The sequence below is a fragment of the Ruditapes philippinarum genome, unplaced genomic scaffold, assembly GCF_026571515.1.
Source record: "Ruditapes philippinarum isolate M1 unplaced genomic scaffold, ASM2657151v2 ctg430_1_1_1_1, whole genome shotgun sequence".
NCBI classification, from domain to species: domain Eukaryota; kingdom Metazoa; phylum Mollusca; class Bivalvia; order Venerida; family Veneridae; genus Ruditapes; species Ruditapes philippinarum.
In genome coordinates, this window is record NW_026856399.1 from 31,238 (window position 1) to 59,208 (window position 27,971).

Below are 27,971 nucleotides of genomic sequence, written 5' to 3' on the forward strand. Positions count from 1 at the left end.
GTATTTGAGGATCTGTGTCCGAATCAAAACATCAGTCGAATGAAATTACTAGCAATTCTAACACACCCTCATTTTTCTCTATTGAACATACAAGGAAAGAAAGTGTTTGTGTTATTATGCGATAAATCATTGTGGCCGTTCTCTACCTAACCATTATACATGCGACGTAACAATTCAAAATGCGACACGCCAAAAAATAAGAACGAAACAAATCAGGCGCAATTTAGCTTGATATCAGATACAGCAGTATTTATTTGTTGACGGCGTGTTAGAACAGAAATAATATATTCAAATAAGTGATTTTATCGCTTGATAGAATCACTGTTTGTCGTTTGAATGCGCATCAATACATGACTCGGGCTTCACCCGCGTGATATAATTACTCGCATCGGACCTCCAAACAGTGATTTTATTTACTTCTAAAATATAATTTAGCAATAATCAAATTTTGCTGTTTTTTTTAAATAATTAACAATACAAAAGAATAGCTGTATAAATTGAAATGACAGTTTAATTTTAGTACTGTTTCCTCAAAAATATATGAGACAGACCTTCATGGAATTTAATTTGATTTCAATAAATGATTAATGAAATTCCTATAAATTACAAAAGCATGTTTTACATAGAAATGTCAGCACAAACCTTTCAAAATACAACTTTTTAATATCAGAATTTGTCTGATTTATAGCCATAATTATATTAATTAAGAAAATTGTAACACATGGGTCACTGCTTTTTATTTTCATTAAGGAATATTAGTAGCTTGAATTAGAAGCCTACATTATTTCTTTTGATTGCTCATGAGTACATTTTACTACAGTTACTGCAATGTTATTATAAATGAATGTATAAAATGTCATGATAGTAAATTGATTTAACTAGAGAACATATATCCACTCCTTATCCATCATCCACACACAAAGTATTTACAGTCCGCTTGATAAATTCGTTAGAACATTGGTACAATGTATACCTCTTTTTCAAATAAGATTTCAGCAGATTTATTTATGGGCTATATGCGAGTGCACATTAACAAAATGAAACACTTTTCGTTGTTTGAATGTTATACTTATAGCATATTATTGTATAGCATGATATAACATAATAAGCAATAATTATTTAGCTTTTTTATATAACTATATACTTAGAAACTATGCGTAGTTGTTGTTTCGATCTGTTTTGTTCATATATCGTATTATGCGACCGATATAAGTGCATGACACACTGAGTGAATAATATGCAAAATACTAAAAAAGGAAGAAAATGTGTTAGATGCGAACCACAATAGGAAACAATGTACACGATTACACATTTTCAAATTTCGTTATATATGACTTTTACACACTGTGACCCTCACCGATTGGTCAGCTACTGTAGAATTACGACTGCACTCTACGAGAAACAAAAACGCAATGAGGAATATCGATACGGTCAATGCACGTCTCATTTGAGCACGGACGTTGTATGACGTAATAAAATTCCCATTTTGCAAAGCATGTACTGTTGCCTTACATTTGAGATGCTTTTCTTACATATTAGTAATCACATGTTCTTGCATTTGGTATTTAACAGTGGAAATAAGGCGATGGAAGATTTATATTTCAAACCTTGGACCCGTATAGGACCATACGTCGTCGGTTTCTTCACCGGATATCTTCTACATATTACAAAGTGCAAGGTCAAAATGTCGCAGGTTTGTGGTTTCTTTTATATTCTTGTTTAGATTAGTCCATATTAAACTTCATCGTTTGTCTAAAATTGCATAGGTACAAAATTGCTTATTGTATTTATAACTTTATTTTTTATACTCGTAGAAACAACATTGTTGTTATAACAATAATTTTATCAACATAAGAACAACATGGTTGTTTATCCATTTCCAGCATGTACATTATTTAATTTAGTTGAAAAAACTTTTGACACGTTCAGTAACTGGTTAAAAATTTCAATAGCCCGAGCCGCTTGGAGGGATTTATATTGTTAATCAACCGTTAATATCATTGGTTTTACAAGTTGCTGACGAGAAATATGGGAAATATAGTATGATTGAATAAAATACGACCCAAGTTTTAAATTGTTAATGTTCGTAACACAACCAAGTATGGTTCATAATTGGTATGAAAAACTAGAGGAACAAACACAAAAAAAAAAACGTTGGAGAAATAAGAAAAAAACATTTTTGCGCCATTATGGGTCTTTAGTATAAATTTCACCATTTTTGTGTTAAGATATTGAATTCTGCTTGAGTTGGTGCTTGTGGGCGTGGACCGTAACTCGCATTTTCCAGTGCCGTCCATGAACAGGCTCAATCAAACCGAGCCTGCAACATTGTACAATTTGCTATGATTGGCTTTCTTTAGGGATTTTGTTTTTCTCTGTTTTAATATAATTGTCGATATTGGTGTTTTTCTCATATTATTTTAGATATTAAATGTTGTCGGCTGGATTGTTGCTACAGTAATCGCTATGCTAGTTTTATACGGCTTGTACTCACCAGATGGTACAAACATTCTCAACGATGATACGTCGGCATTCTATAATGCCACGTCAAGAACTGCATGGGGAATGTGTGTTGCTTGGGTAATTTTCGCGTGTGCCAGTGGATATGGAGGTATAAAAGATAAAATCTCTATGTTAGAAACATATTTATAAATTAAGGGAATTTTTAATTTCAAATTTCTCTAGATAATGGAATTTAAATAATATTAATTTGCAGCACAAAACACTTGCGTTTATAATATTCATGGCCTTTCGTGGTCGAGTTGGTATGGTCGTTGACTTCAATACACTTGGCCGCACGGTTGTAAATACCGACAAGGACAGGGGTTCTTTCATGTGAGGATGCTATTAATTTGGTTTACGGAACGTCTGTGGTTCTACTCAGGTACCCGTTCGTGCCTGAAATAATGCATGAAAGGGCACATGAGGTCCATCTCCACCAGAAAATCTGTGTCGGTGTGACGAAAAACCAAATCAATCAAACAAACAAACAACATTTTACTATAAAAAGGCTGAAATATTCTTTGTTTTTTTCTCAATATGATTCGCCTGTGTAGCACGGTTAGTAGTTTGGTAATGTGTTCATTTTGAAATAATCAATGGTTTCTAAATGTGTTAATTTTTTCAGATGCATTGAGACTTTACCGATTGGGAGCAAATTATATCAAGTCTCGTTATAGAACAATGTTTCAAAATTTAGCAATAATGACAGCTGTTATAAGATTAGAGTCTGATATTTTTTACTTTAAATATCCTTGGAAGTATTTTCTATTGAAATCTTATCTTTTTTTATTTCCAGGCCCTGTTTATAATTTATTGTCATGGCGTGCAATTATTCCACTGAGCCGCCTGACGTATTGCGCATATCTAGTACATCCGCTCGTGATGTATGCGTATTATTCTAGCAAAAGAACCTTGATGAGATGGTACGATTTTGAAATGGTAAGTCCAAAATAAAAATTCTTTATAATAGAAATTATCGTATACCTTGATTGTTGGATGTAACGTAACTCCCATTTTCCTAAAGATACATACTATATTATACTTTGATAGAAATATAACAAGCATAAATATTTTCAAAGATAGTTGTACAATTAGTATTGCAGTAGATTGTTAATACACTTTATCACACAAGCAACGTGATAAACCCATTTAATATAAACGATATTACATTAATGCAATAACACTTTTACGTGACTTTCATATGCGATATATACAGACATAGCTATAGGCGCGTCAACCAAAAATTTAACTGTTTGTATTTTAAATATGTGACTTATAGTACTTAGGTATATCATAAACTTAATTTCTTGAACTCGTTTAATAAAACAACATTATGCTCGCCAAAGGCTCGCATAACATTTTATTTAACTTTCAATGAATTTAGTATTAAATCTCGACTTTTTCAATATCCTCTATATTAACAATTGAACCTCTCTTATATGTTTGACGTAAAACCTGGCATTAAGAAATTTGTATTCTCATTTTAGATATACATTTTCCTGGGCCACTTATGTGTATCGTATGCTGCAGCGTTTGTTATTTCTCTTGCGTTTGAATCTCCAATGATGGGACTAGAGAAAGTGTTGTTGGGAAGAAAGAAAAATAGTTGATATCCATGACAACAGAGATAAACGAATTAAAAGTGCAATATGGGTGAACTGTCCAGTTCATTTACTTACATAACGCTTCTTAAGCAGACTATAACTGATTTTTTTAAAGAAATTTTTCCTTATATTTTATATGTTCCTTTTTGAACGCGTCTCTTGTTGTTAACATGTCTTTTGTAGAAATTTTATCCATTTGTTTGTTTTTGTTTGTTTTGGGTTTTACGTCACATCACAGTATATGTCATATGGCGACGTTCCAGCTTTACTGGTAGAGGAAGACCGCAGGTGCCCTTCCGTGCATTATTTCAGGCATGAACGGGTACCTGAGTAGAACCACCGACGTTCCGTAAGCTAGCTGGATAGCTTCCTAACATGAAAGAATCCAAAGTCCCTGTCGGGATTCGAACCCACTGATGTGAGGGGCAAGTGGTTTGATGTCAACGACATTAACCACTCGGCCACGGACGCCCCTTTTAAATTTGTGACTATGAGTCTACATCGTAAACATGGAATAATGTCATGCTTAAAAACAGCGATTTCTGTAATAATTCAATGTTTGTGGTTTGAGAGTGAATTGCTCTTACAAAAATAACCCAGACCTCAACACTTTATTGTATAAAGTATTAATGCATTTAAAGCTGTAAGGTGAGAGAGGAGTTTCAGTCAAAATAAATCTGTTTTATTGATAACATGTGCATAATGCGGGAAGTATATATTGAATAATAAAAATAGATATCAAAAAAATGTTCAATGGAAATTAAACATTTACATGGAAAGCGTTGAAATTCATCAGGCTATCACTTTGTATATTTCGATTATTCTTGATAGTGCTGGCGAAAGTTATGCTGCTTCCTTATATAAAAAAAACTTAAAAGCAGTTCTGACCCTATATATAATGGACAGACGTATGCCATATGTGTATTTAGTGAAAACACATCTTTTCTTTTTCAATAATTTAGTGAATTCACTCACTGATATAAGTTCTATAGCATTGATTAATGCCCTTCAAAATGATATAGTGACTAGTTGTTTTGAACAAAATATCAACATATTAATACTATACAGTGCAAAACTTTATTTGGAATTACTTTTTTCCCGCTATAATTATATGTGCAATTAAAGATTTGTTATACAACTTACGACTTTAAACGTTTTCGTATTATACTTTTGTCGTTATATGGTTGAAATGAAAAACTTCATCTTTCTAAATGTTTCTTGTTTCTTTGCATTACCAAAGTTAGAGTAGATATGAAAACATAGCGCTTAAAAATATTATATTACATATATCAATTAATGTTACTTCAAATGAAACTTTTCTTAGTTTTATTTCAATTCACACGAATCTGTTAATGCCCGGTAAAAAGAGAATAAAATCACTTGTACATCCCACGGAACAGTCAATAAGCGAATTAATTAACAATCAAATTGAATAATATATTCAAAGTACAGAATTTTCTAAACTTTCTGAACAATATGTTCCATAACAAGCTTTGCCACATCTTACATACCACATTGACATTATAGTATTAATACTATAACGGTTTCGAATCAACAAGAAAAGCAATCAAGTTATGTAATAAAAGCAAAACTTAAGTAGGTATTTTTATACTTTTTTTATTATAGTTTAAATATTTCTTATTTGATATTTACTCAATAACGGTAGACCGCACCTTTATGTGCATTGAATGTTTTCATTCCTTAAGTCATTCTGTCGGATAAATGGTATCCTGTACCAAATAATTATACATTAGCGTTTTTGAAATTTTACAACAGGAAATATTAGTTTAATCGATAAAGTAGCTGTGTTTAAAATATAAAGCTATACGTGTTTGATATATGAAGCTACACGTGTTTAAAATATGAAACTACAGGTGTAAGAATATGAAGCTACACGTGTTTCCAGTATGAAACATTCAAATGTTTAAAGTATGAATATTCTCGTGTTTAAATCATAAAACTTCCCATGTTTACGATATTTAATTGGACGTGTTTAACGGGGATATATTAGCCGTGTACAAAAGAATTCACTTTCACTAATTACTGATTCAGTAAGATTTTGATTTTTAAGATCACGTTATCATATACGTGTTAATAAATGATACCTGGTTAATTCCATGTTAAAATTACCTGCTCAGAAACTATAAAGATATCACTTCTTGAATACTTAAGGTCAAACAAAAATAATTCGTTTTCGTTATATGTTGATTTTGTTTGAAAATTTAATAAAAATGGTGAAATCTTTGGTAACAGAACAAAGTCGAAGAAAAGATATAAAATTTGTTTTATTCGTTTGTAAAATTTTAAAGTAGATTTCGTTATCCTTACCCCAACGAGTGAAATTATAGTCCAATATTCGAAGACTGTACTTATTATAAAATAAAATTTACATATCACCAGTAAAAGAATGCGTTACAAAGGGTTATTTCAGTGTTTATTTTATTGCATACCAAATCAATAAGAAAGTTCCAATGTAAAGTATTGCTAATACAGACTACTTGTATCTTCTTCACTATGACGTAATCTCAGAAATGTTAGTTTAACGAAAGAGAAACTGATATATAAGGTACAATCGGATACACCCAAAGAACGTTATAATGACATCGTTTGTAAACATATATTCTTAAACTATTTAGAGGAGTTTTTCACACGCGTTTGAAGAGTTAAGTCAATATTACTACACAATTAATGCGTAAAATTGTGTTCTGTTGTTGTTGCGTTTTGTTTGTTTGTTTGTTTGTTTTTGTGCCACAGAAGGTGCAATATTCATAAACAAATGCCATTTTTTTCAAACCGTGAATAAAAACATTATTTATGTTATCATTTTATTTCAATGCAACGTGATGTTTGAAAAATATCCAATATAATATACATGTACATGGAAAGTGCACATTTTCTGCGTATTGTTCTTTTCCTAACAAAGGAAAATAATTGCGCAGGATTATAAACTCGTTTGAAATTGATTTGTCCTTCCTTATTTGAAAATGTTCAGGACTTTCTGTAAGATACTAGTTTGAACACGACCATATTTTATGAACTATGAACTTTTAATAGCACTACTCTTTAAATTGGTACGGTGACAAATAGTGTCCTTGTGGTATATCATAAACATACAGATAACTGAATTGAGTTATTTCAAAGATTTTGTTCCTATGCGTTAACCTAATACACTTCTAAAATCTAATACAGTTTATTCTTGTTGTTTTTTTTTTTGGATTTCAAGGGACCGGGTATTTAACTTCGAGATAAACGAAATTCGAGATACAAGTAGCAACTGCCATTATGTAATTCTTGTTTACATGATTTTCTTTTCTGTCAGTTTTGTTTTACATGGTCATCTTCTTTCCTTAAGTGCGCATGTTTTTTGGATGCTAGTTTTCAAAATTTAATAATAATTGCACATTTATTTAATGGGTCAAATATCATACAGATTTATTTTCGAACTCATACTCAAATCGGAGCATTTGACTTGTTAGAAAACAGCACAGAATGTATGTTGGACAATGATAATCCTAAGATACGAGACAGAGCTAAAAAATACACCCGCACTTAAATTGCTAAATGTTAGTAAAATAGTGGCTAAGTAGAAAATAGATAAATACAGAATCCCTAAAGAAAGCCCAACACGGCAAAATTGAAAATGTTGCAGGCTCGGTTTGATTGAGCCTCTTCATGGACGGTACTGGAAAGTGCAAGTCACCGTCCACGCCCCCTAGCACCGGCTTAAGCAGAATTCAACATTTAAACGTGAAATACTTAAATTTTGAATTTAGAAACATCCGCAGATGTGTTCATACGGCGGTTATCATGGAACCTTCAATGTGACACTTCCGTGCCATTCCATGAAAAGCGGCGTATGGTCCCCAAGTAATAAAAAGCGTGTGCCCTAAACAAGAAAACAATGGGCGGAACTAAATAAAATGGAATTTTGAAAGGGGATCAGAGGTTATGAAGCCTGCGTATCACAGATAAACTCGTCGGACACTTTGAAAATTACACAACCTCAACAGCAGAGATGAGAATTAGACAGAAAGTTATCAATGTTCCTGAGAATGAACTTATTCAAGATGTTCCAATCGATGGGATTATACGCAACTCATGTTAGAGAGACTGTGTGAATAACGGATATTATGTTACACGATAAGTTTACAAAGAAAAGTGAGAGCTATTTACTGCTAAACGATCACTAGTGGGATGCTATCCTTGATCTCAAGGAAATATTGAAGAACTTTATCGCAGTAACCACAGAGACAAATTCTCTTGCTCTCAGATGTATCCATTTGAATACCAGTGTGAAAATAAAAAACAGTGATTCGCAGTTAGTTAAAAAATGAAGTAAACAATCGCGGGAGAATTTGAAAGACGTAATCAGCCATAATCTACCTAGTTTTTTTACTCTACAGCTACGCTTTCCACTATTCGTGATCCGCGTTACAACGTTTATCTTTCTTTAAAAGTGAGCAACGTAAAATTACTATTGAAGCTCTTGAATCGTGCTTGGATGAAATTTAACTAAAATTACCTTCTCGCGCGCAGAGTGAAAGTGACAGTGTGTCATCTAAAAAAGGAGAGTGCTTTGAATTTTAATGTGCTATATAACAGAAAAATGTGACAAAACTAACAATTAACTTGAACGCTGTTTTTCAAGCAAATGTGATTCAGAACCACTCAACAGGTTGAAAAAAAATGTAAAGAACTTTCCGAGAATCGCCGAAATTACGAAACAGGTGCTAGTGGTACCCGCAACATCAGTGCCGTCAGATTTTTCTGCTGCTGGGTAACTTGTAAATAAACTAAGAAACAGACTTTCATAATTATGAACTTGTAGACAAGATGATTGCCCTCAATAAATACAGTGTTAATAAATATTGACCCGTAATATTGAAAAAAAAAAACTGATGTGTAGACTAAGGAACAGCGTAGTGCTGTGACGTGCATGCATGAACGACCTTAAGATGTTAAGATGAAGTAAGACACTTTACTTAGAGAAAAATACTAGAATATTGTTATTGATCTGTTATACCTTTATTTGTTACCATAAAAAATAAATTTATACTGTCATTGACTAACTCTTATGTTTATAACTATCATGTATTTACTAGTTATATCCATGGCCGCCGTTCAGTCTTCTAGTATATTATTTCAAGAAGAAAAAAATGATACTACATATGAACTGCTATACATGTTTTAAATTTGATGTTGCATTAATTAAGATGTTGTAAAATATAATGTTGTTGATTTAAATTTAATTAATTTGTTTATTGGTTATTCTAAGTCACCTCCCTTGCAGCCCTATTTATATTGACGAATTCTATTAATTTAAATAGAAAACGAAAGTAGCATGTAAACGGTATTGATATTGTCTGATCATTAAAAATCTTCCGAGTAACTGAGTTCTCGATCGGAAAAATGACCGAGTTCTCGAGTATTGCTTTTGGTATTCGTTGCCATTCCTTGTTTTATAACGTCGATGCCGTCTCTTGTTTAAAACAAGTTTGAAGCACTACTTTGGGTTCTTATTGTGTACTTTAGGTCGAAGATGATACAAACGCACATTTATCTGACACCTTATTGGAAAATATAAAATGTTTAACGAATCCATTATTTTCCATTATTTAAAGGATGTGTACAACACCAACTGCACATGATTGTCTAAATGGATATATTATGAAAGAAAATCAGACTGATCTGTTTTTGACACTGTTATATTCCCTAGGGTTTGATTTTTTCTATTTACAACTTTACCTTACCCACAGAAATTACGATCAAAGTGGTTGTAGTAAATTTTCACATTTTGCTGAAGATGTTCCCTTTTTTACATTATTTTTGTGGGTATTCTCATTTGATTATACTTAATGGAACATACATACCCATGGATGATGAAATATATATTGTCTGTTTGTAATTGTTTTAATCTGTCTATTACACACCGTTACCTTTTATCTTTTCACAAGATTGCATTTTATGTGTTCCGCCAATTGGTTTCCCTATTTGGATCAACGCATATTATCTAACTCGGGTATCTTACGCCGCCGGAATAGCAAGAAAGTGTTAATTTGAATGATTCATGGTCACAACCAATGTCCCAAAACAATACCACACATGAATAAAGAATTGTACAAGTAAGATTGGAAGGGGAGTTAAAGGAATAGGGTATAGTTAGGGAAAGAGAATTAGAGTTTTTATGGGAATGGGAAACCGAAAAAAAAGCAGAAAAAAACTTCCCGGGAACATTTTTGTTTTATTAAAAGAAACAGTTAAAGGGTAAACTTTTATTTAATTTTAAACTCGCGAAGTATCCATTTAGGGAAAGCGAAGAAAAATCTTAAACCCGGTATTCCCGTTTTTTACAGGCCCAACATGGTAACTTTCATTTTTGAAAAAAAAATGCTTTGTGGCCCCAAGTTAATGACTCGACTATCAACATTATTTTCCAAAATATTTTTATGTTAATTTGCCAAAAGCAGGGGGTTTTCTTCGGAAAGCTAACCTTAATTTTGGTTAAACCTAACATATAGCAAAAAAAATTAAATTTTAGTATAAAAACCAGTTTGCCTTTTAAAGGTAAATGATATATGAACTTTTATTTCCAAGGGAAAACCCTTTTATCTTTTTTTTGAAAACAAAATTTCGAATCCCCCCGTATAACTGGGAAATAAACCCCTTTTTTGGGAAAACCCAATGATAGGAAGGTGTCAAATTTCTTAAAGGGCCCCCCTACTGTATGTAAAAAACTTTTAAAACGCCTCTATTTAAATGGGAAAAAACAAAAAACCAACAAAACCTGCAATTTAGTGTTAAAGTGTTTTTGTAATAATGAATCAAATTTAAAGTTTAAGGGAAGTCCCCGTAATTTCTGTTTCTTTTAATTTTGAAAGTTAAAAAAAACCCGGGTAACACAATTTAAAAACCCTTTAAAAAAAATTTAAAAAAAATCTTTTTTTTCACCCCCACGGGAAAGTGGGGAAAATTTGGGGGCCTTCTGCGTCGTCAGTTTGTCTGTTTTCCCTTCCCCTCAAAAAAAACTTTTCCGGACTAAATCCTTTAAAAAACTGCAAAATTGTCCCGGGATTTTTTTTGGTTCAAAAGATTTTTTTTTCAGAGTAATTGGGCCCTTTTTAAAGGGTTTTTTTTTTTAAAAAATTTTTCAGACTACCTTTTTTTACCCAAAATTAATTCTGTAGCTCAAGTATTGCGATATAAAACCCGGGTTTTTTGGGGTTTAAAGATTTTTGAGTTTTTTTAAGGGGCCCTTTTCACCCCAATTTACAAGGGAAAGGGGGCATTTCCAATCTTTTTTGTACCCTAAACGTTCCATTATCCGGTTTAAAAAAATTTTTGATTGGGGTTTAAAGACCATTTTAATGAATTTTATTTTTTAAGTTTGTTCGGACTTCTTTTCTTATGCCACTTAAGCATTTTCACTAAATTTTACAGGACTGATTACACGAGTGTTTCGGTTTAATGATATTTGACGAAGTTATGGCACTTCAAAAAAGGTGTTAATAAAATTTGACCGGTCTACTCCTCTTATACCATTAATTTTGTTTGTTTGTTTGTTTGTTTGGATTTTTACGGCACGTCAACACATAACTGGCCATATCGTGCCGAATGCATACCATAAATGGAATTTAAATGTAACTTTACAGGATTGATCGGTAGCGTAAGTACTTGCGTATATTACTTAGGTTTTTGGGTCTAAGGATTTGTAACAGCGTTATGTCCCTTGAAAAAATGTTTTGCTGTGTTAATGATTTTTGTGTGTCTCTTGCTATACAGTAGCTGCAACATGCAATTGGCTATTATGAGGCGACATATGTCCTCTCTGATGGCTTTGTATTTCTAATCTATGTCAATGACATGTCTGCAATCATAAGCAATAAGCTTTTGTCATATGCTGATGACTCTAGTATCCTTGTATCTGGTAAAATAAATCTGAAGAAATTCTCTCTTATGGCATGAGTCTTATTAGTTATTGGTTAATTGACTATAAATTGCCTTTGCATATTGGCAGGAAAAGCATTTTGGGTCCAAGTTTCAACTTAAACAGGGTCCTATCCTTCAGGTCACATGTAATGATACTGATATAAAGTCCACATCTTCTGTTAAGTTTATAGAAGCAAGTCTTGATCAAATATAATTTGGCGTCGCATTTGATGCTTTGCATCAATGCGTTTCTAGTACAATACTGTTAGATGGTTTTATTTCTCCAGGAACACCTCAAGAATTCGTTGGAAAATTACATGTTTATATATGTTTGATGAATAAATAAACTTCAGTATGAAATCGCCTACTGACATTTAGATATTTTGAAAATATAATTATTGTAAATATTACTTCCAATCGAAATCTTTTACAATGAGAAAGTATAAACAATCACAAAGTCGGAGCATTTTATTCACACCATGATATGGAAATGTAATTATTATACATATTTTAAAACAGTCAATAATATCAACATCTGAAAAGAAAAGCTTATTCAACAGTAAGTTTAGTCGCTATAGCAAGCAACAGTATTCTACACTAGACTCAATAAAAGACTCAAAAAGTAAATGTTTTAACTAAGTTACTATGTTTAAATTCTTGAAAATTGTTACAGAACTGGGTTCGTTCGTTTCTATTTAAATAAATATTTTAGCTTTTTCTTAAACCTAAATAAACCACTGATATTACAGCAGCTAGACACGCTGTAGCAAATATTTTTAATTTCAAACTATCAATTTCCCTGTTCTTTTTTAGCTGCAAAATGTTGGTAATTGTGTCTTTGTTTTTTAAAATTTCTTCTTGCAGTCCATTAATTTGTTCTTCTTTTATGTTCAATTTATCTTCTAAAACCCGAATTACTTCTTTGTTGTTGGCAAGTTCTTTTTGCAGTATACCATTTATATTTGTTCTGTCATTAATCCTTTCTTTTAAATCCGAAATTGTGTCATTTTTGTTTGCAATTTCGTTATGCAGTTTATCTTCTAAAATCCGAATTTTGGCATTGTTGCTAGTAATTTCTTCTTGCTTTTCTATATTTTGTGTTTTAAAAACGTTTACCCTGTCTTCTGAATAACGAAATTTAGTATTGATGTTAGCAATGTCCTCTTGCAATACTTTGGATTTTTCTTTTAACCGTTCTTCTAATTTTTGAAAATCTACATCATTTGCTTTGATATCCTGTTGGCTATCCGTAATCGTCGTGACTTGTTCTGCAAATTTTAATATTGTTTTCAGTTGCTCTAGATCATTGTCACAAAGATACTGTTCAAAGTCGTAGTATATAGCTGTCCTTTTAATTCTCATCGCTTTTTGTGCGTCTTCAAATAATGTCAGTGTCATTTCGCTTTCTTTTAACTGTAAAAAAATGAATGGAGACCAATTCGTGATATTTTATTTTAATTTTAACAAGTACATCTCTACACCTTTGTCATTTTGAATAAAATTCATAGTGGAAATTGCTTTCTTGAAATGACAGCAACAATTTATGTTGAGAGACCCTGCATTGTGGAATGAAGGCCCCCATAAAGCGATATACCCTTAATACAAAATGACCAGGGGGTTAAAAATATTGCAGTTTGGAATATTGATAATGCAAATTTCATAATATACTAGTAGAATATTTCCTCATAGTAATAGGTTAGTTTAGTTTAAACATATTTATTCTCAGAATATGTACATAATAACATTTAAAATATATACACATATAAAATTTGACAATATTCAAAGAAGAGGAATAGAACGAAAGACTAGGTCTTATAGAATTCTTCTCCTTTTAGTTGTTAAATATTTCGGTGTCGAACTGGTGATGTAAAATTTTCTGAGAAAAATATATATAACCATACTATGATAGAAACAAAATATATATGGAGTATGAAAGAAGTAGTAATTCACAAAAGAGAAAAAGGGGAAGGAGAGTCTCATAATTATTTGGTATGTGTTAAGTAATAGAAAGAGCACCGAAACACGAGGCTATCTGATTTGTACGAGGGGGCGTAGCCCCCGAGTATTAATCAGATTGCCGAGTGTTTTGGTGTTCTTTCTCATTTGTATCATAGTCAAACATAAAAGCACGTTCCCTGTTGTCACAATATGAAACCCCGGCAAAAACGAACCAATGAACGAACATCTGAATGTGACATTTCTGTCGCTTTCCCTTTCTTTGCCGTCACAATATGTAAACCCCAGCAAAAATGATCCAATCAATGGGCATGCTCTGGAGTAACTCATACCCGCACTCCAGTTACTGCACTGTGCATGTATATGTATACGATTTAACCCTGACACATTTCCAACAGAAAGGTCTCCAAACTATGATACAAATCGTTAAAGGAATCTTTTAGTTTTTGCTATTAAAGACTGCACGTTAGAGAATATTGTTGAATTATCATCATCTGATAGGCCAGGGTTTCCGAAGAGAAGAATATCGAGATTGATATCAAAAGCTTTAATATTAATAAATAATTTATTTCGGTACAAATTGTAGCGATAACATTCAAAGAAGGAGTGATAGTTGATTTCGACTTGGCCACATTCACATAAAGGTGAGGGAGATATGTTTCTTAGAAAAAGATGATAATTTAAAGAACTGCATTTTGATCGAAGACGTGTATGGGAACCTGTAATTTTTTGTTACCAGATTAGTAGTATTTAGGTTTGCGTTTCGTGTTACGTGTTAAGAAGGTTTTGAATGATGAAAGTGTTGGTAAGTTCCGAACTTCGGTTGGTAAGTTGTTCCAATCGCGTATAGTAGAGGGAAGAAAGGAGTTGTAGTATAAAGAAGTTCGCGCATAATATTCCAGCAGTATTATCGGAGTTACGTACATTACACCTTGTATTAGTTTGATCAGGAATTAAGGAAGAGAGAAAGTCGGGAGTCAAATTGTTTTGCATTTTATAAAACAGAAATAATCGGTGATTATACCGTCTTTGTTCTTATGTTTCCCAATTAAGTTCTTTAATTAGGTATTCGATAGAAACTAATCTTGTCGGACCTGAAGCAATCCTAGCACATTCATTCTGAATCTTATCTAAGCTTTCGAGTTCATATTGAAAAGCATTTCCCCAAATGACGTCTGCGTATTCAAGAATAGGACGAATGAATGAAGTGTAAATTATCTCAAGAGATTTTCTGTCCAAAAATGTTTTCAACGTTCGCATTATATTGACGCGTTTCGAAGCCTTTTCGGTTATAAATTCAATTTGTGAATGCCAATTACAGTTATAAGAAAGAAAAAAAATCCTAGGTGTTTATGATCACTAACTTCTGGTATATTGTGATTGAGCATATATAAAGAAGGATGGTTTGCGTGATTTTTCCTAGATACAATGAGTGATTCTGTCTTTGATGGGTTGAATGTGACAAGCCACTTGTCTGCCCATGTTGTGATTGTATGTATATCAGTTTGCAACTGTTGAGCTGCAATTTGTGGATTTTCTATAATAATATAGAGACTTGTATAATCAGAAAAAATGTTGACAGTTGATTGGAGATCTAGAACAATATCATTTATAAAAATTAGAAAGAGAAGAGGGCCAAGATTAGAACCTTGTGGTACTACAGCTGAAAGAGTACCCCAAGATGATTTTGAATTAGATATAACTACACGTTGACGCCTATTAGTGAGATAGCTAGTAAACCATTTGAGAAGGCTGCCGGAAACACCTGCATGTTTGAGTTTTGAAAGGATACCTTTATGCCAAACTTTATCGAATGCTTTACTGATATCAAAAAAAATAAATAAATAACCCGTGCTTTTAGACCATTGTCAAGTGCTTTGCACAGTGTATCATAGATAAAAACAAGTTGGAGATGTTTTAAAGGATGTTTGAATATTAGCCGCACAAAACTTTTTCCATTGTATTAAGAAGAGAGATTAGGCGGTACTTATTTGGAAGAGAGGAGTCACCTCCTTTAAAAATTGCAGATACATGAGCTATTTTCCATGTCGATGGTATTTTACGACAAAGAAGTGAGACATTAAACAAGTCACAAAGAGGTTGAGAGAGTTCATGTGACGCTTCGCAAAGAATTCTATTACTGATACCATCCGGACCGGATGCTTATCTTAGGACTTTTTCTGTTTCAGTTTAGTGTAAGTTCAGATAGTGAAGTTGTTGTCATTGATGGACCAAGATCAGGTACATACTTATTTGAATCTTCAATGAGTGTTTGTTTATTAAAATAGTCGTTTAATAAATTTGCTTTGTTTTCATCTGTAAAGTTTAGTTCGAGTGTTTTAGGATTTTGTAATGGGGGTATTGGAGTTATTTGTTGTGATGATATAAATGATTTTAACGTTTTCCAACAGTCTTTAGACGATAATGATCCTCTTTTGAGTTTATCCGATAATTTGCAATGATAATTTAATTTTGCTTCGCGAACTAATAAAATAGTTTCATTTCTTATTTATCGGAATTTTTGCCAATGACGTAATGACTGTGTTTGTTTTGCTTTTCTGTAAATGCGTTTTCGTTTTCTAATGTGGCTTCTTACTGTGCTAGTCATCCATGGAGCCTCTGATGGTCTTACATGTATTTGTTTATTTGGTATATTAATTTTTGCATTATTTATGATCTGATTTGTTATATTGTCAGCATATGTGTCTATATCTGCGTGAGTGCATGTATGCCAGTTATAATTTAGTAGATCTTGTCGGAGTTGATCAAAGTCACCCCGATAGTTCGTTGAAATCCACGTTGAGAGGGTTTTCTAAATTTGAGAACACAAAAAACTGGGAGATGGAATCGATGTTTTTGGTTGAGACAGTGTTTACCAACACCAGCTATTACGATGCTGTTTATACCCCGGTCACATATTCACGGAAAACGACCACGTAAGAGCCACGGATTAATTCCGGCATCGTCCGTAGCTACCCGTACTGGTCAGTAGCTCTCCGTAGTGTAACCGTAATCAATCGTAGTAGTCCTTGTATATCCGTGGCGAACCTTGACAATTTTTGAACATGCACAAACATTTGCTACGGAAAAATCAACCGTAGCGTATCCCTACTAGTCCGTATTAAACCGTACTGATACGCACTGGTCCGTACGAAAACGTACTAGTCCGTATTGATTCGTAGGCCCCAACTTGTCAAGGATTTCCACGGTTTGATACGGAGAACTACGTATTTGTACGGTTACCCTACGTATAAGCTACGGTTTTAATACGGATTAATACGGCATTGTCACGGAAAGCCACGATTGTAATACGTTGTACTACGGAGAGGCAAGGATTAGCACGGTCTTATACGGTTCATTGCGTTGCATTACGAAACGGTACGGAATGGTACGGTCCACCACTGTTTAGTACGGATAAATTAAGTTTCATGTACATTTTCGAGATCTTCTTGTTAATAAGAGACATTTTTGCGTTTTCATGTTGAGAACATAATCATAATCATTCAATAAAAGATATTTGTCGTTAACTGTCTGCAACTGTACATTTATATGGATCAGAATACGGAGGCAGTGATCGAGCTGCTTGATTTCATGCATAGAGGTATAAAATATATTAATACTACAGTGCATTAGAAATAGAATAACATTTAAGGTTACATATTTTCCAAAACATTGGAAAGTGAAATTGGAGTAATTATGTACATTAAACGTAGAGCCTCATAAGCCTCGTACGCTGGACCTTGAGTGATAATTAGATTAACTAACAAGCCTTTTACAAAGTGCACATTAACATGTCTCTTATAATGCAGATTTTCACGAACATAGAGGATGAGAATCCATGAGAATCATCAATCCGATCTTTTCGTTCAGGAGTATTGTAAGATAAGAGTTTAAGATCATCAGACGATATTGTTTTGTTCAGCCATGTTTCAGAGAAGGCAAGAATATCAAAGTCAACAAGTTCGCAATAAAGAATGTCAAGTTTATGTCGTATGCTTTGTAAATTTAGGTGGACAAATGATAAGTGATGTGATATGCTTATTGTTGTGAGCTGGTAGATTCAGGCCCTGGGTGTTCATGTATATCTCCCGCCAGAAGTAATACTTAATAAAACCACGTACACAAAATACTCCTGATAAAATTTTGAAACAAGAAATAGCTAAAAACGATGTTAATATGTACTTTTGTATGATTTATGACATATTGCCTTTTGGGATGAATTATCATTTTTTGCTTATTCATGGCTGTGATTATACCTATATACAAAGCTAATAACATCACATGAGATGAGTAGATATTCAACAATATTAAAGAATGAGTAAATATTGGCAGCAGTCCGGAGTTTCTATATGTGTCCATGATGGTCGTCTTACTTAGTGTATTATATTTATGTAATTGATGATGATTGTACCAGATGAAATTGTTTAACCGTCATGAACATAATGTTGATTTCATAGGTAGGTAAATGTGCAGTATCATGATGTGAGACTAAAGTGAAGAAAAAAGAGATAAGAAGAAATAGAGGTAAAGGAGGAAGGAGAGTAAAAGTAGGACTTTGTATGTTATAATTTTGATGACTGCAAGAAGAGATGGAATCTGTACTCACTAATCGAGTGTGAAACGAGCTAAACTACACAAAAATAATTTCAGTTAGAATTAAATAGCAAAGTCTAAAAACAGTTCTGGAATGAAGATGAATTCTATAAGGTGAGATAAGGCAAAACAATGTATAAGTTACATAAAAACACAGCAAAGATACCGTAATATTGCAAACAAATTAGTATAGGCTGTCAAATGTATAAACAAAGCATTATATATTTATTTTGACCAACCTCATTTCGTTTAGGTTGATTCTTAACAAGAGATTTCTCAATGATTCACTAAGATGTAGAGCATTGCAAAAAGTTAATAAAATACTTAATAAAATATGTAATCAAAGTTATGGTGAGAAATTCTCCTGGTGAATATTTTCATAACTCAATTGTATATTTTAAAAAATTAAACAAAAAACTCTGACGCAGTTTAAATATTTAAAAAAACAACTGAATAAAATATGTAATCAGAGTTATGATGAGAAATTCTTCTGGTGAATATTTTCATAACCTAATTGTATATTTAAAAATTAAAAACAACAAGAACGTGTTTGTTAAACACAAATGCCCCCGGCTCAGATTCTTGTCAGTAGCAATACTTCAAAAAATGTTTACCCATTCACTCAGTTATGGACAGAAAAATCGCCAAAAAATTGTAAACACAAGTTTTATAACTTGACAAAGTCATGGCATTTTGTAATTGTGAAAAATATAAGTTGCCAAGTCATTGCTCTGACTTGTGAAGTTGAAAAATATTTAACTTCATGCAAGTTATCTTCCTACCAAATATGAAATAAATCTGTCATTAAATAAAGGCTGTATGGGCAAAAGTGTAAAAATCTATTTTGAGCACTGGTGACCTTGACCAAACTGACCCCTAACTCTATCCAAAAGAAGAATACCATGTAAGTTATCTTCCTACCAAATATGAAATACATCTGTCAATAAATAAAGGCTGTATGGGCAAAAGTGTAAAAATCTATTTTTAGCACAAGTGACCTTGACCCAACTGACCCCTTACTCCATCCAAAGGAAGAATACCATGCAAGTTATCTTCCTACCAAATATGAAATACAACTGTCAATAAATAAAAGCTGTATGGGCAATGTGTAAAAATCTATTTTTAGCACATTTGACCTTGACCCACTGATCCCTACCCCAATCGAAAGGATGAATACAATGCAAGTTATCTCCCTACCAAATATAAAATATATTTGTCCCTTAATAAAGGCTGTATGAGCAAATGTGTAAAAATCTATTTTAGCACTGGTGACCTTGACCCAACTGACCACTAACTCCATCAAAGTTTATGTTTCTATCAATTATAAATAATATCTGTCTATAGAATAAGGTCAATACACCTGTAAAAATGTAAAAATCTATTTTTAACATTGGTGACCTTGACATTGGTAACATTGACCTTGACCCAAATGACCCCATACTACACCCAAAGAAGAAGGTGTTTGTATTAAACTAAGACATCAACTAAAAAATAAAGGCTGTATGAGCAAAAAGGTATATATTTATTTTTTAAACCAGTGACCTTGACCTTGACCCTAGAGACCGCTTACTCCAAAAAAAAATTGGAGGACCATCAAAGGTATCCACCTACTAAATATGAAAGATATCAGTAAAGAAATTAAGCAATTAGGAGAAATTTAAGATAAATCCAACTTGCCAAAATAGGTTAACCAGACAAGGCCCTATTTTCAAAGTGAAAAAAGGGAAATAACTGGGAAATATGGATGACACAGTTATATAACTTGGCAATATCATGTGCTTTGTATTGATAAGTAAGTGTGGAAATTATAAAGCCATTAGTAAATATAGCACTTAAGATATTTCCAACTTGCCGTTTTAGGTTAACCATTATTCATTTTCTAAGTGCTGAAAAAGGGCAATAACTTGATAAATATGAAAGCCAGAGTTATGAAACTTGCCCAGATCATGTACTTTGTATTGATTAGTAAGTGTGTAAACTTAAAAGCCATTGGTACAGGTTTCTACCTGTACCAATGGCTTCTAAGTTTACACACTTACTAATCAATACAAGTAAAAAGAAAAATCCAACTTGCCGTTCTAGGTTAACCTCGTACGGTCAGACGGACGGACGAACGGACGGACGGTTCAATTACTATATGCCCGGGGGCATAAAAAACAAAAACAAAACAAACTCGGACGCAGTTTAAATAGTTAAAAATAACTTAATAAAGTATACTCTGACGCAGTTTGAGAATAATTCATCAATTTATGGTGAAGTCTATGAATAGCTAACAATTTTATAGAAGTTACGTAGTACACATTCACAAGGGTGACAGTGACCTCGAATTTATCAACCAAATGGAAAAGTAAAAGAAGGTTATAAAATAGAGCAAGAAATTCGTGCGTACCCGTCAGGTTGTCGGCGTATATTTCAAGTAGATAAACAGAAGAAAAAAAGAAGAAATCAACATATATTTACATGACAATGATTTATACTATGGTATCTAGGTATCGGTCGGATGTTATTTTTTATTAGATGCAACAAAATATGTATTTATGAACGTGTTCAGTATTATGAAAGGACAAGTTTCGTTTTAGGCATGCTCACAGTTACAGGCATTACAATTAATTCCAAAGTATTTCGGTTATAGTGATTATACTGTTATCAAACGCTAAAAGTGCCTAAGAAAATTTTCTTTGGAAATAAATACTAAGTGTTAGCACTAAAACATAAGACAGGTACACAAGATTTCTTGCAAAATTTTTATCGACAGGATAACTATGTTCACAAAACATGATTTCTTTCACAGTCATGATCAAATGAAGAGACTGTCATTTTCTTCCTGTTACCGAAAGATAACGCACCTTCGTATTTATACTAAGGAAGATTTCAAGAAGTAGACAGAATGTTCTTAATATTTGAAAAGAAAAGAATTTGATAAAGTAAATTTATGAAAGAGAATTCGGGGATGCTACTCATTACATTATTTGCCCATAAAGGAGGGTTTATTTTACTCGTTTACATTATTTTCAAAAGCAAAAGTCTCAATAAGCAAATGTATACTGATATTAAGACGTAAAACCTGACATATAGAATTCATTTACCTGTGAAACTGGAGTGACAATGTGTTAGTGTATTTTTTTCAGTGTCTTCAGCACTTTGATCTTATCTGTAGGTATCGTTTTCACCGAAAAATCATTAAATTCTAAACAAGTTTCTAATAGAATCATAAACATTATTATAATATAGTTCGGGGACCTTTCTGTTGAAAACGTGTCAGAGTTAAATCGTATTCACATACATGCACAGTGCGTAACTGGAGTGCAGGTATTAGTTACCTTTACTCCAGAGCATGCCCATTGAATGACCCATTTTTTCGTTCATGTGTTTAAAATACTACAGTAGCTCTATTCAAAACGATATCCAGTATTTTCGAAACAATTTACAAAGGTTTTTGATACACTATCTCAAAAGTATTAAGAGTACCACCCACCTTATCTCCAAAACATACATACGAAAAACAAGATCAACAAGGAATAGTAGCATTCAATGAACGCAACATCCATATGACCAAGCAACACAGGGTCACAGCTAAGTTATTAATGAAAACTTTAATTTCAGGCTTTCAAGTGGAAAATTAAAAGAGAAAACAAAAGAAAAAGAAAAACAGAAAGAAAGAATAGATAAAAGTAGGGTTAAAAAAGACGAGAAAAGTAAAGATCTCAGTGCTATAAAACAGGAAAAGTAGTGTTATCTTACTTACTTATCTATGCAATCAAATGCACCCGATCAATATTTATCCATTGCATTTTTTGAAACCAGTCACTCGTGTCTTAACAAGATAGTCGGGAAATGAACCTGAACTTTGAAGTTTTTTATCAAATTAAAATATTTACAAAACTATTAAAAATGAGTATGTCATGATAAAACAGGCTATTAGGAGTAAAAACCCTGGTTAAGATATGCATCGCCCCTTTTCCAAGTTTATTTACCGTCTAGGAGTTGGAAGTATTTTAAAACATAGTTTAAACAATAATTGTTGTAATAGGTCAGGTTAATATCTTACTGAATTCTTCTTAAAGCTACTTTTATTTACCTGCCCTTCACTTTTGTCTTGCAAATATCATTATTTTGTTTGTTTCGTTAAATTTGAAATAAAGTTAGTGTTTAAAAAACAACAACTATATAATCAGCTTTAAGTTTATTTCACTAGTAATGGCAATAACCCTGCTATGGCAGCTTGAGTGTGTCGGGGGCTGCGTCCTATGAACGTTGTCGTCGCCTTGTTGATTTTTATTTCAGTTTTCCTTTTTTACCCTTACACCGCTCTCAATTTCTTTTCCACCGGGAAGCTTCAATATATTGATAACATTAAAGCCCATCACTAGTAGGGAGGCCTTCCAATAAAAAAGAAATTTATCAAGATATCTGCTCAAGCATACAATCAAAAATGATAATAGTAATATTAATGATAGATAGAAATCTTCTTATCAACAAAGTTTACATCCTATCCGGATAAATATGCAAGTATGTGTGTAAAATGATAAAAATAAAATTTCAGATCTATTTAGGACATCGATTTTTTTCTTGTAGAATTTAATTATATGCACTTCACATACAAACAAATTACTTACTGATAAAGTTGACGCCTAATTGTCCTATAATGTGGCATGAAGCCAGTGCTTTCAGTGCTTTGATCCGAGTTAAAGAGGAAACGGAATCGTTTTCTCTGGAATGAAATTGTGTGTGTGGTGTGATTTTTGATGCTTTTTTGTTCGTTGACTTGTACAAAAGGTATTACAGTGTTTTTTTTTCTGAACGGGTGTCAGATAAATAAAAGTGACCTTTGAAATAGGACCCATCACACGGTCTTGATAAACGAAATGTTCTTAGCCTATATAACTTGATATTTTAACCATATTAAAGTTAATACATAATATTTATTAATTACACAAAAACACTCAATTTAATATAGAATATTTGTAAAGTTTGTGTATGTCAGTTTCAAATTCCGTACGTTTGGCTAAATTCATCATTGTAACGGAGTAAAAAAAAACATGATTACAATATATTGAAATTGCGTTTGAATGATTTTAATAACAAGAACATATGTGCACAACAAGAAATTTAACAAACAAACCCATAATTTGCTCTTAAATTTATGCATTGTTTGTATGTTCCACCTTCGCACTTTCGTTGCTGCCGATACACAAAAAATTCTCCGTTTCGCTTTTTAGTCCTCCTGAAACTCGTCACGTGACCGATGTTTACATTCAGATTTGCAAACTGAAAGGCGTTTAAACGCTTTTCCCACGAAATTGGAGATAACATATGTTTCAAACGAATCGCCAAGCCAAAGAAGACATATCAATGTATCACTGATTCTGTATAAATGTCCTTAACACGCAGGTAACAAAATTTATCGGTTCGTGAAACTTTACTTTTTTTGTGACATTCGACCATACCTCAGTGGAGTACCTTTATCTTATCGATATTGCACATAAAAATAATACAATGTGCTACTTTTATTGGTTTTTCTATAAATAGAGATCGTGCACTATAACGATAAAAAATCGCTATAAATAGCCGAATATAAATAGCATTGGTAAACATAACCACGTGGTAAGCAAGCTGTGACACATTTTAATTTTGCGTTGTGTTTTGATTTAATCAAGAGTGGTGACCAAGTATTACTGGATATAAAATGTAACCGTTTCGATAATATAGGTAGGACATATGTTAAGGATATATTTCATAAATATTTTTTTAAACATAAGACGCTTTATTATAAACATGTACTAATATTTTATCTATTTATTTATTTATTCATACATCCATTTATTTATATATTTATTCATCTATTTATTTATTTATTTATTAATTTATTTATTTATTTATTTATATATTCATGGGTAGTAAAATTGGGGAGGTGGTGGAGCGAGCGGTTCGAGAGGGGGGAACGTGCGGGGTCAGTAATAATTTAATAAAGCAGTAGTAGCATAAACAATGCTAAATCCGTACATGCATGAAAAAACACATATTTTACATCATGAAACACAAATATGCATTATTATTATAGAAGTATTGACACTGTCAAAAGCGTGTACATATCATGAAAAGTTTGTAAAGCACTAAGGGATTGTCTATCGACTGGATCTCTGTTCCGTTGCGTGAAGTGTATATAGTTCACCTATTTCATTTATATCAGTCAACAAGGTTTTACACGATTGTTTTTTCACTTTGTAGAAAATCCTACCATCTACGGTCCAATGGGAAGCAATAACATTTTATTTGCTTTTCTGGCTTCCTCCAATGCTTTGACCATTTGTTGACGCTTTTGAGTTAGGTCATCTGATAGAAACACTTTGAAATCATTTGATTTTTTATATTTTAAATTTCGCTTGTGGAGGAACACTCGTCTACTTATTTTTGTATCTCTAAATTTGCACAAGAGCTGTATATTTCCGTATCTATGTCGTAAGTAGATATTGGGTGATCAACATTTGTCTTATCATTGCATATATCAATAATGATCTGCTCATAATTAGGTTTTTTATTGATCAAACTACCAGTATCCTGAGCATTGACCCCAGATGCGCCGTCAGCGGGAGGAGGATCGGTCTTATCGCTGGGTAGAGATGTTTTAGGATGGGAAAAAGTTACATCGTCGCTGGAACCTGAACCCTACCTGCTATATCCTGTTCATCACCGGCATTCGGACTCGTGTATTCCCTTATTCTGGTAGCGGGTGGATCGCCAGACGTATCGCTTGGACTGACAACGCCAGAATAGTTTCGTTTGGGACGGTTGTCTGGTGTCCCTAGATTTGCAATTTCTAACGTGTAGTTGTACGTATTAGGTTTATCAGCCATCACATATAACACGTATAACGCGTATAATGTTTAATGTATAATGTATTATGTTTTATTGTTCAATTGTCCACTGTAAACTGACCGATAAATAACTAGGTCACAACTAGGTCACATCTACTATATATAACAGTATAGTACATGTATAGTATCGACTTTTTTCACCTGTTTACCTGTCTTCCATAGATAACTAGTTTATAATTAATCCAGGTTTTTAAATCCATCAAATTCACATTTCTATTTAACAACAGTCACTTTATGTCCAGTTTTACATAGTTAATTTCAAAATACGACTATTTATTCCAGTACAAAACTCCAAATCTTCCTGTACAAAAAAGATCTAACACACCTTGTCCGCCATTTTTAATTCAATTAGTAATAGGTTAAACAGTTAGTCACTGTTTCAGGCACATTTAGGTGGTGTAAGGACATGATACTCACAATATGGAAAAACATTCATTTCAGAGGTAATGTGCATGTTCTTCAGTTCAGCATAATTAACCATAAGTACGTTGCTGTCATGCTTTTGATTAAGTTTAGTAATACATATTATTGAATGTCATTGATCTGTGTTTGTTTAATGCAATTGTTAAAGATACTCTCTATAAATACAGGACGTCAGTGTTGTAGTGAGAATGTGTTTCCAGATTAAAAAAAGAAGCATTCTCACTAGAACACTGGCGTCGTGTGTTTTTACTTTCTAATGAAACACAGTAAACGAAAGCATGACAAAGAAGACGCTTGTCATTGAGGCGTATATTTGTAAAATTACCTTAACAATTTTGTTATGGCTATCACCGATACTACGTTTTAAGTCTTCGTCATTGTCCGGGTCATTTAAAGCATCCGAGACAAGGTTTTCCATATGTTTAAAATAGCTTTCCAGGTCGCCAGGTTCTACTAAACTGTCAGGCGAGTGGAAAAGCTCGTTTCTAGCATCTATAATCTGAAATCGTTATATAAAATGTTAAATTAAATCTAAGAAAGGAAGTTGATATTTACATTTACTTTACGGTGAAGTTTATTTTGTATGGTAATAATCTTTTTATTTTAATATGATTACATTTATTTGCCAAAAATGATATTTCGCTAGAGAAAGTCCAGCAAAGCTGTAAAACTTTGTTTATTCCGTACATTTTGAAAGGGTATTTGAAGCGGGTATTTCATGTTTGTTATATATATGATTTTGTTACTTACCCCGTTAATGTTTCCTGCTTTAATTGGGTTCATGAACAAATCACACATCTTCATTACGATGAAAATTGCACTAGGGTCAGTATCATCTGGTCCTTTGTTTTTCTCATTGCCCATTGGCATAAAGATCTTTGCGAGGGCCCATTCAGGTGAAAGTGTTCGCGTGTCGTCACAGTTCTTCCAATGGATATCTTTTTGACTTTTGTGTAAACATAGTAGTTTTGCTAATGTACACTGACATTTTTGACACCTCCCTGACCAATACCATTTTTCATTTTTTAATCTGACAAATTTTTTCAGATTATATCGAAATTCTGAATTTATTTCATCTCGAAAATGGGAAAATTCGTCCTCGGTCAGGTAAGATTGCATGACAGGGTTGTTAAGTGTAGCTGTACGTTCTAAATACATTGAAAATTTCCTGCTGACGTATTCACATACTGCCTTGCTTGTTTGTTCTATTCCTAAGGTACATTTCACCCAGTTTCTGTATCTCGTCTCTTTGATAAAATCTTTACAGTCGTTCATTGTTCAGCTGCAACAAGATAACACTATAGGGAGATGCATTCTTTTATTTATTAACAAGACACAATCATTAAGCTATCAAAAGGTTTATATTATTTTGTCATTGATATATTGTCCTTAAAATAGATGTAATATTTGTTTATAGTCGTACCTTTACGACGCATTGAGCCAAAGAAATAAATACTAGTTTCCTTCAGCTAACATGTTTTAATCTGTTTATTATTTATTGGATTAAGAGCATGTTAGATAATAAACATTTGAAGAATACTGCTCTATATATGATATAATTTATCATTAAAGTAGCAAACTGTCAACAAAGTGGTATTTTGACAACATGCAAAACTTTAAATAACCTGTCCTTAATGCTTAGATTCGAAAGTTTAACAATTTGAACAATGTATAACATTTTAAAAACTGTACCCAATACATACATGAACATCATCTGTTAAAAGCCCACGAATCCAACATTGCTATGATTTGCATTTCTAAAAGGCTTTATAGTTTGGTGCCTTATTTTAAGTTTCCAAAATAAGTCATTAATTTTCCGTTAACCTCTGTTTCTTTTGGAAATTAGTTCATTTATAATGATAATGTCATTTGTATCAAAGTCTATATACGAGTACTAATTTTTTTTGGTGAAAGATAATTCCTTATTAAACGTTATTTTCGTTATGTCATATCATGTAATAAGCTTATAAATCTTTATTAAACTCATGTTAGAACTTTCTAAAGAAGGAATAAAATCTTATTCATGAGGCATAATGTGCTTTAAAAACAAAGAATCAATTACAGATTGAACTAGAAATGTGTCGATAGGACA

At 32.6% G+C, this 27,971-nt stretch overlaps 2 protein-coding genes across 2 annotated transcripts; one reads left to right on the plus strand and one right to left on the minus strand.

The window, feature by feature from the left end:
• Positions 1-2,428: 2,428 nt before the first annotated feature.
• On the plus strand, positions 2,429-4,126 carry LOC132746377 (O-acyltransferase like protein-like). Its single transcript, XM_060735498.1, has 3 exons — positions 2,429-2,611; positions 3,299-3,441; positions 3,990-4,126. The coding sequence occupies exons 1-3, from the start codon at positions 2,467-2,469 to the stop codon at positions 4,110-4,112; spliced, it is 411 nt and encodes a 136-aa protein (XP_060591481.1). The 5' UTR covers positions 2,429-2,466; the 3' UTR covers positions 4,113-4,126.
• Positions 4,127-12,574: 8,448 nt separating this feature from the next.
• On the minus strand, positions 12,575-26,361 carry LOC132746375 (putative leucine-rich repeat-containing protein DDB_G0290503). The gene is made up of 2 exons (XM_060735497.1): positions 26,205-26,361; positions 12,575-13,445 (listed from the first exon to the last, which is right to left on the minus strand). Exons 1-2 carry the CDS (start codon positions 26,295-26,297, stop codon positions 12,741-12,743), a joined length of 798 nt encoding a protein of 265 aa, XP_060591480.1. The 5' UTR covers positions 26,298-26,361; the 3' UTR covers positions 12,575-12,740.
• Positions 26,362-27,971: the final 1,610 nt, after the last annotated feature.